General features: G+C 37.3%; 1 protein-coding gene across 1 annotated transcript in view; it reads right to left on the bottom strand.

Moving 5' to 3' along the window:
• The window catches only part of cngb1a (cyclic nucleotide gated channel subunit beta 1a), a 34,138-nt gene extending 26,128 nt beyond the window's left edge, over positions 1 to 8,010 (bottom strand). Inside the window, exons 1-8 of the mRNA XM_084723851.1 lie at positions 7,888 to 8,010; positions 3,172 to 3,334; positions 3,041 to 3,080; positions 2,855 to 2,906; positions 2,254 to 2,356; positions 2,072 to 2,091; positions 1,729 to 1,743; positions 592 to 691 (exon numbers count right to left, since the gene is read on the bottom strand). Coding sequence (XP_084579977.1) covers positions 592 to 691; positions 1,729 to 1,743; positions 2,072 to 2,091; positions 2,254 to 2,356; positions 2,855 to 2,906; positions 3,041 to 3,080; positions 3,172 to 3,333 — 492 coding nt within the window. The 5' untranslated portion in view covers position 3,334; positions 7,888 to 8,010. The remainder of the gene's footprint in view (positions 1 to 591; positions 692 to 1,728; positions 1,744 to 2,071; positions 2,092 to 2,253; positions 2,357 to 2,854; positions 2,907 to 3,040; positions 3,081 to 3,171; positions 3,335 to 7,887) is intronic.
• Positions 8,011 to 10,000: the final 1,990 nt, after the last annotated feature.

A 10,000-nucleotide genomic window follows, 5' to 3' on the forward strand; every position in this document is an offset into this window, starting at 1 on the left:
CTGGCATTAGAAACTTTTCATTGGGTAAGTTGCATCATGGGAAATGTAGGAGCCTGTGTTCTTGAACATAAACAAGTAAAATATTCCAGACCAGATTTTTTAAAGGTAATTTTAAGGTTATTCTGGAGTTTTCAGGTTAAGAATTTGTTCAGGTTTTCACTGGCTTGGACAAAAGGGAAACATATAAGTCAAATAATCCCACCTTAAAGTGACATTTTGTCATTTTTACGCCTTTATTGTGCTTTTGTCCAGATAAAAAACAAAAAGAGATTTAAGCCAGGCTAGCTGTTTCCACTTTGTTTCTGGTCTTACTGTTAAGCTAAGCTCGTACACAATAGAGAAAAAGTGGAGTCTGAAAAGCGAACCCAAATGAAATGCCTTGAACTGCATTCCTTCTAATGGTCAGCAGGGGGCGACTCCACTGGTTGCAAAAAGAAGTTCAATGAATTAAAGCTCACAGCAGCTTCACAATTCATTAATGGGTTCAGTAAACAGTTTCCTGATGAGTTTATGTTTTCAGTCTCCGGTTTCTAGTCTTCCTCAGTGCAGCATGTTTTCATTTAGTAAATTAGCAGGATGTCGTGCCGTTACCTCAGCAGGCTGCTCAGCTGGCGGCGACTCTTTGCTCTTCAGTTCAGGCTGAGGAACAACTTTCTCCAAACCCTGAGCGATCCAAGCGATCATCCCCTTCCTGTGTCGAGGAACAGAAGAAAAAAACAAAAAGCAGAGAAGTGACAGATGTCTTTGTCACGTCAGCTGCCTGCAGCCGCTCGGGCAGAAACAACTGACTGGACAAATATGATGGAAATCATGTGATCAATCAAAGCAGCTGATGAGATTCTGCAATTTTTAAGGCAGAAAGATGATGACTGAATTTCTATATTTCTAAATTTGACCTGACACAAGTGTGTTCCATGCCACGCTATCGCCAGTATTTAGTCAAAATAATCCACCTCCGTCCATGCTGACGTTATGCTAGTCAACTGGAAAAAGTATTTCGGATAAGAGATGAAACGGTCTTCATACACAGCGGCCATTTTCCTCTGACATCACACTCGGGTGGGAGGCTCAAATTTTGTTTTACTGTGTTCATATGAACATAAAGAATCTGAGATATTGTTATGGTTTCACCTCTTAAAGAGTGATCAGGAACTGACAAGACAATGATCTGGAGGGACATCGGGACATATTCCAAGATAAAACTATAAATTTAATAACACATTAGCAACTTTGAGACTGTGTTAGCATTCAGCCACTTCCTAGCTAACATTAGGCTACTGTATGATAGTACTACATGATAGGACAGGAATGTGGTGAATTAATTCTAAAATATTATCTTAGACACATTAATTTAAGCCTGGAAATTAAACACACCGGATGTAATCAAGCTTGTAACGTGATGCTAACTGTGCTGTTGTGTAAGCTAAGCAGCTAAAACAGGCTCAGTGCTACGGACAGGGTAAGTCTGATCATTTTTCTTTGTCAGAATAACACTTTAATAACACTTTTTTATGACACAGAGCTCTGTGTTCCAGTGAGCATAATGCTAATGCTAACATTAGCCTACATTAGCTTGATTACATCCAGCGTGTTTCACTTCCAAGCTTAAATAAATGTGTCCAAGATGTACGTTGATATTTCAGAATTCATGTAAGGTGGTACTGCTAGCTAAGAATGTTAGCTGTTAGCTGTGGTTTTATCTTGAAATATGGTGTCATGATTACTCACTCATCTTCAGGTTTACTGTCGTCCACAAGGAGGAGAGAACACAGGGGAACGTCAGGAAGAACACAGGAGGAACATCAAGTAGAACACAGGGAGAACATCAGTAACACATCTACTTAATGGATTTTCATTCAACCAGGAAAATAGTCTTTTCAAAGCAAGTCACAAGTTTTATAAAAGCTGGTCCAAGTCACGTCTCAAGTCTTTCAAACCAAGTCTCAAGTCATAAAATGTTGCAGTGTGTGTCTATATTATCAATACATAATCAATTAGTTACTGTGTATTATTTACCCGGTCTCTCCTGGTTGAACTGTCACACACACACACACACACACACAGGATTTACCTGGTTGTTGTTTCTTCCTCCTGTGAACAGAAGTGATGGAAGAGGGAGGAAAATATTATTAGGGCACACAGGTGTCACACAGGTGTCACACAGGTGTCACACAGGTGTCACACAGGTGTCAGGCTGAATTCAGAATGAGCCTCTGCTTTAGAATCTGATCCTGTGTCAGTGTGTGATGTCACCTTGGTGGTGGAGTTGGCTCGGCTCAGTTTCGGAGAAACGACAGGTTGAGGCAGAGCGCCGCTGATCCACATCAACACACCGGGCTGAGACACAGGAGCTGGGCTAAAAATATAATATATATATATATAAAATAATATATAATAACAATTGAATATAATGTAATAAAACAGTTTTTATTTTTTAATTTAGATTTAGTGTGAAAAATTTTATTTTAAAAACTGAAACTAAGCTGCAAATCAAATTGGGGCCTCCAGTTATTTTTATTTATGGGTCTTTTAGCCTTAATTTAAAAAGAAAGATTGTAGACGGACAGGAAATGAAGGAGAGAAAGTGGAAGTGAACCCACAGCTGCTGTATAGGATCCACCCCCCAACCTGTGCTGCGCATTCTGCTAACTGATCCACCAATGGACTGAACCAAGGTGGCCCAAACAGGAAGTAGCCTTCAAACAGCCACAGAGTTTGAGTAGAGCCTGAGAAAACGACTAACTGATGCTGGAGTAGTTTATCAATAACTTAACTATAGATAATAACTTAATATGATAACTTCATGCATATTCATATGTTGTATGGCGTCATGGTGGATATCAGTTAAACTCACCCGTTGCCCTCCGCTGCTGGTGCTTCCTGTTTGGGTTTATCAGCTTTGGGAGCTGTCAGTAAAACAGAAATGTTACTTTAGTGTGAAGAACAGAAACAAACTGAAGCACAATAAAAAAAAAATCATAATTTGAGATAAACAGTCATACAGAAACAAAATGAATCACATTATTTTCAGTGACCTCACCTTCATTTTTGGCCTCATCTTGAAACGTCACTTTCTTCTCCTGTCGACAAAACAAGACAAAGTAATATGAATAGTATATGAAATGTATTTACTATCTGAGCAAAACTGGTAAACAAAGGGGCGTGGCTTACAGTAGCAGGGGGTGGGGCCGCGGCAGGGGGCGGGGCCGGAGCAGGAGCAGGAGCAGGAGCAGGAGGCGGCGCAGCAGCTGGTTTCTCCTCCTTCTGCTCCTCAACTTTTTTGGGCGGAGGTTCCGGCGGCTGGGGAACAACTTTGACCACCCAGCTCAACATCCTCGACAAACAAACATACAAACAGAGAACATTAATGATCGGAACGGAACATGGTCAGGTTGTTTTTTTATTTCAAAATCTTGTTTTTCTTTCTTTTTTTAATTTCTCTCTTAACTTTTGATTTTTCCGACTATTTAAAATCTTAAGAAAACAGTTTCAACAGACATTTGCAATTAAAAATGTTCTCAACCTCGGAAAATCATTTGGCAATTTAAATCACACCATACACTGTCAGAAATAAGAGTTCTAAAAGGGTTCTTCCTGAAGGACTGAGGTTCTACTCAGAACCATTTGCTTAAGAAGAACCCTTTTTGGAAGAAATGGTTTGTCAAGGGTTCTTTGTCAGACTAAGAGTTCCATTAAGAGTATTTTTCATCCAAAGAACCCTATTTGGAATTAAAAGTTCTTAAATCCTTGAAGAACTCTTTCTTTTAACTAATCTTATTTATTAATAATAATAATATGATTCACATTAAATTAATCACCAGATAAACTTTTAAGTTTGAAGTTATTCTTAAAATCAATCAGTTATGAAAAAAGTCAGATGTCTTCAAAAGTTTTTTTAAATCAAACTCTCAAAACTTTCTGAAAGTTTTGAAATAAACTATACAAAGTTTTTCTGACCTATAATCTTTTATTGAGATCATATATCATTATTTTTTTTAAAGATAAAATAGAATCTAGAAGAAATTGGATTGAACTATGAACCTTGCTTGATGCTTGAAAATTAAATAAAAAATGATCTCAACAAAACTTTACTGGGGCTCCAAACTCAAATTTATTGAATTAAGTTGCCTAGAAATTGTACAGTTAATCCAATATTTTAATTTAACTGTAATCATGTAACACCAACTATTTTTAAGCTTTAAGTTATCAACTGAAGAACAGTTGTCTTGCCTCATTTCTTTTTAAAGTACTGCTAACTTATTTGGGTTTACAGTGCAGACTTCACAAGTTTCAAGCTCTTGGACTTGAAAACAAACAGAAAACAAAACTAATTAGTTAATTAGGCCTGTTTCTATTGCTGTTACAACTGACCCGCTTCTTTCTGTTCAGTGCTTAATGGTGTTTAGATCACGTCTGGCTGAGTGTCGGCTTCAATTACAGCTGACTGATCATGACCCTAATCCACGGCAGGAGGCCTGGCAGCTGAAAACGGCTCCGCCACGGCGCCGCTGGCCTTCAGTACAGACGGTAAAACTGGTGTCCAGTCTGTCTCTCACACTGTCCAGTTAGCTTTTTAGACATTTAGCCAGTTTCAAAGTTCACCAGGTGGTTTGTTTAGTTGTTGATAAGCCATTTGCCAAGCCAGTTGTTCAGTCACATTATTTGCCAGTTTAGCCTGTTGGCTTGCTAATACACCAGTCAGGTAATTAGTTTAGTAGTTAACTAAGTCATTTAATCAGGTAATTAGCCAATTAGCAGGTCGGACAGTCACAATGCGCTGTAGTCAACCAAGTAAACAGTCAACTGGCTAGCCATTTTGGTGGTTAATTATTAGCCAGTTGGTCAAATTAGCTAGCTAAAAGGGTTTTCTAGTGACCAGTTAGGTAGTTAGCTAGTTAGTGGGTGAGTCAACCAGCTGGCCAATAAGTTAAACCTGTTAGCTGATTAGTGAATTAGCCAGTGAACCAATTACTCAGGTAAGGTAGGTTGATTGGGTAATTAGCTAATTAGCGAGTCTGACATACAAGTAACAGGTAACCAACAGGTAAACAGGATGGAAGCTAACCATTTTGGTTGTTCATTAGCTGCCACTTAGTCAAATAAGCTAGCTAAAAAGTTAGTCATGGTCACAGAATGTTCCAACTGGTTAATCTGTTTGCTAATTAGTCAGACAGTTTGCTAGTTGGTAAGTTAGCTGACAAGCAGTAAACTTGTTAGCATTTGGCCAGCTAGCTGGTTACTGAATCTGCCAGTAGGCCAGTCTTCCACGTAATCAGGTTGGAAGTTAAGGATAACTCACTTAGTTTATCTGGTAATTAGCCAATTAACAAGTAGCTAGCTGACATGTGTGCTAGTCACAGAATCTTCCAACCAGTTATCAGCCAGTTCGTCAAATTAGCAAGCTAAAAGGTTAGTCATGATCACAGACTCTTCCAACATGTTTACCAATTAATCACCTGGCTAATCAGTTAGACAGTTAGCTAGTTGGTAAGTTAGCCTACTAGCTTGAACTTTTTACGAACTAACTTGTTAGCTAGTCACTATTTGGTCAGGTTTAGTGAAGTAAGTGGTGGGCTAGTCATTCAGGTAACTAGTTTACCAGTTAACTAAAGTTTTAGTCAGGTAATTAGCCAACTAGCAGGCCAGAGAGTCAGTGACAATGTGCCACAGTCAAACAGGTAAACAGTTAGCTGGTTAATCATCGGTGTTATGATCATTATGTTAGTAGAATTTTCCAACTAGTTAACTGGTCAATCAGTCAGACAGTTAACTAGTTAGTAGGTTAGAAGACCAGCTGTCCAATAAGCATTTGGTCAGCTGGCTAGTTAGTGAATTAGCCAGTTAGCCAATCTTTCAGGTAACCAGTTAACCTGTTAGTTAACTTGGTCAGTAGCTCAAAGCTAAAAGAAGGATTTTGTCAAACAAACAAATAAACAAATAAACAAACCTATTTACCTGAACTGAAGCCACCTGAACTTTTTCAACTGATGCTACAGATCACCTGACCACTGTCAGAACAAACCATCTGTTTTAACTTTTAAAGGTTAGTGTCTGCACTGACTTCCAATTTTAAATTGACTGAATTTGAAAGAACAAGTTGAGGTTATTTTGTTACAATTAAAAACAAATAAACTTTTCTAGTCAGTTGTAACTTCAGTGATATTTGATGAATAAGCCGAAGATATTAACAGCTGTTCACTCACTGACAAACATTACAAACAAAATGAATTTCCTTTGTCATTTTCTCACTTTAATTTAATTTAATTTCACACAAAGAACTCAGAGTTTCAGAGTTTCTTCTGTCGGAGCCTCTGAGTTAAATTAATGAGTTGATTAAACTTTGTACAGCAGAGTTTCTTTTTCTCAACCAAGGACCTAAAATATACCAGAAACCCCTCATGTGTGTCCCTTAAATACTCTGATGTAACCTTAAAATACAGATTCTGATCTGTTTAAAAAATATAAAATGAAAAGAAAATGCAGAAAAAAATACGATATATAAAGTAAATAAATAAAAGAGCAGGTTTACGTCAATATTAAGTGAAAGTGTTTGACTGGCAGGACAAAGATTCATAAACGCATTAAGAGTTACTCAGATTCTTAAGTTTAGAATTTTTTTAACCAATTAATCTTTTTTTTTTAAACTAAACATGAAATAATTGTGTTTTTTCTTAAAATGAATCACTTCTGCCCCGAGAAAACTCAATTTCAAAGCAGTTCCCTTCACCAGATTTTTTTTTGCCGACCTATAATCCTTTGTTGAGATAATTTACTTTTCTTCTTTAGATAAACTTAAATATTTCAGGTTTAAAAACTTCCCAAAAAACATATTTAAAAAAATACTTAGTTCATTCACTACGGTGAAAGTGATTGATGGTTAAAATTTTAATATTTTCAATTAAAATCAACACCAAAGGCACCAAAATAAAGACACGGCAGGTTCACAGCTTTTTCGAGTTTCTCAAAGACACAAGTTCATCTAAAGAAGTAAAAAAAAAAAAAAGTAAAAAAGTTAACTAAAACTTATCTGACTATTATGGGTCGGCAAAACTTTTTAAAGTTTATTTCAAAACTTTAAAAGTTTGAGTTCAAACCTCGGAAATCTGTTGCAAAAAGTCTTGAATTTTTTTTTGAGAGCAATAATATATATTTTACATCACAGTAATTTAAATGAATGAATCCAAAAAGTTTTTCCTCATGAGTTCTTTTTTCTATTACTTAACTGCAATGACAGAGTTTTGTATAAATAACAGGACAAAAATTAAATGACACAAACTCAACCTGACAACCACAAAAGAGTAACAATAATAAATACAAGAAAAATAAACAAACAAACAAACAAAACAAACTCATCATTTCAAATCAAAGACAAAACTTCTAGAAGAATCAACTATTTGTAAGTGTTCTGAAAATAAATACCAGATATTTTAGATTTCATTTCCTTGAATAAATTAAACTTGTAAATGTATTTTTTAAGTTGATGAGAAAACATTAGTTGATTTAACTAATTTCCTGTATGATTTTACATCACAAACATTGAGAGTATTCAGTGTTTGAACAGAGTTTTCTGTTTGTCTTACGCTGAAATTAAACAAATGAATTTCATTTTCTCAGTTTAATTATTTAACCTCTTCTTGGTTCAACTTTTCAAACTAATCAAACCACAATTTAACTACAAAACTTATTCACTGTCATCACAGGTTATTTTTCATTATGTGTCACATGAAGCAGAGAAAATGAGGTGAAACTATAAAAACTCAGTAATAAAGTAATAAAGTAATCTGCTCCAGTCTGCAGCTCTGATGGAGGTTCAGGTGCAGGTTCAGGTTCAGGTGCAGGTTCAGGTGCAGGTGGGTGTGGTCTGTGTGCCGGTGGTCTCTGTCCTACCTGAGTTTGTTCAGTTGGGGTCCAGCAGCATCCTGAGGGTGAAGAAGCTGTGAAGAACCTGCAGGGATCTGAACACCGACGCAGGATTATGGAGGAACTCTGCTAACAGGATTACTGAGGGAGTGAAGGACAGAGACAGGTGGGACGGACGGATGGACGGCCTCATCTAGAATCGGACGATGGACATCAGTTTCATCTCCCCGTCTCACAGAGAAACATCTGCACACGTTTAGTCGAGGTTAACAGAGGTTTTATTGGCAGTTAAGGTTCTAAACAGAGAACATAGAAAACATACAGAGGACCACCTCATGTCCGTCCCTTAGAATAATTTGACATACGCTATTTTTAAGAACCACAGATTATGTAATCTGATTACAGTTACTTTTAGTAAAAAGTGAGGTGGATGATATCTGACCATGCACAGCGGACACAGAGCCGGTCTGAGGCCTCATGGAGGTCAGGACCCGCCAAACTGACCGGAGAACCACACAGTTACAGCCCAGAACTCCCAGTACAGTCCCACCTCCATTAAACCAGTTTGCTCCATCTGTTGGTCAAAGAATCAGCAGATCAATACGGAACAGAATGAGGTACAAATAACAACAACATTTATTGATCAGAATATTTTGTTTAGAATCTTTAGATAAGTTAATATTAACATTAACATGAATAAGAAACTTTATAAAATATTAAAACATAACGCTGATTAGTCAGTTTATTGATTTCAAATTCAATATTTAATCAATCATCAGTCAATTAATTAATTTCCATCTTAATCAGTAGTAGACAGTAACTAGGTACATTAACATCAAGTACTTTAATTATTTTGTACTTTACCTGAGTTCTATTGTATCCAACTTTATGCTTCTACTCTTCATCCCAGAGACAAACACTGAAAAAAAAAAAAAGAAGCTGTTCTATGATTTTTCAGAGATACGTGGTTCTCACAGGACGGTGATGCTACAGACATGACACAGTCTTATAGTTTTTATTTTTGGTCTCGTTATGTCTTCTATGTCCTCTCCGTCTCGTCTCGTCTGTCCTGTGTGACGTCCTCTGATGGATCCAGCAGTCAGTCGTCTTTTCTGTGTCTTATTGTTTCGTCCATTCAGGTTGAAGTCAGTCTTGATGTTTGAAGGCGACGCACAATGATGCAAAATAACAATAATCAATAATTCACCTCATTCATTCAAACTAAAGTAATGAGTCTGTTTAGAAAATGTGACGAGGAGAAAGTTCAGATATTTGTGTTCAGATGGAAAATTAAATAGTTGTCACGAAATATTTGTGTTCAGATGTAGGGAAGAAAGATTAATACTCAAACTCTACTCAAGTACAGTAACAAAGTATTTGTATTTAGTTACTTCCCACCTCTGTAAACAATGTGAATGTAAACTTTGCAGCAGTGCTTTGTGTTCACTGGTTCCCTCGTTAACACCCTGGGAGTTTAGTTTAGTAAAATGAAGAGCGTCTGGTTGATCTGGTCTGAGATCAGCAGCTCAGCAGGTGTTCAGAGATCAGCACTTGTTTGGGTTTGGACAGATCAAAGAGTCAAGTGTTGTTTTAATGTTGAAATCGGATTGAAGCTTCAGTCCTGATGGTGCCACTGAACAAATCTCTCCTTGTGTCTCACACTGTGCAGGGGGTTTCCTCTGTCCTCAGAAATGTGTCCTGGCGTCTCCTCGTCCTCTTCAGGCAATGCGACCTTCCTAGCGACACATAAAGGAAGAAGCTATGGACAAACGAGGCCCTGTCTTACGCTGATCTAACGTGGAAGTTGAAAGTTGATTTAATTTTTCTTCAAGGCCCCACACAGCTGGATACACCTATCAGCTGTGCCCAACTGCCCTGATTAATTCATGGGTGAGTTTAGAGAAATGAACCAATCAGAAAGTCAGCTCTCATCACCTTTAAGAAGCAGGTGTTGGCAGAATGACGGTGGATTTACAAGAAAGAAACAAAGAGAAAAGATTTTTAAAGCGAGGACACAGATCTCCTGGTTTGAAAGCATGAGAGACAGCAGGACGTCTCTAAAGCAGCTTCACGTGTCAAGAGCTTATTTTACATTAATGCCTGCAAAAACTAAAACAATAAATGAACCATGAAAACCACA

The sequence above is a fragment of the Lutjanus erythropterus genome, chromosome 1 (genome assembly GCF_056507025.1).
Source record: "Lutjanus erythropterus isolate fLutEry1 chromosome 1, fLutEry1.hap2, whole genome shotgun sequence".
NCBI classification, from domain to species: domain Eukaryota; kingdom Metazoa; phylum Chordata; class Actinopteri; order Lutjaniformes; family Lutjanidae; genus Lutjanus; species Lutjanus erythropterus.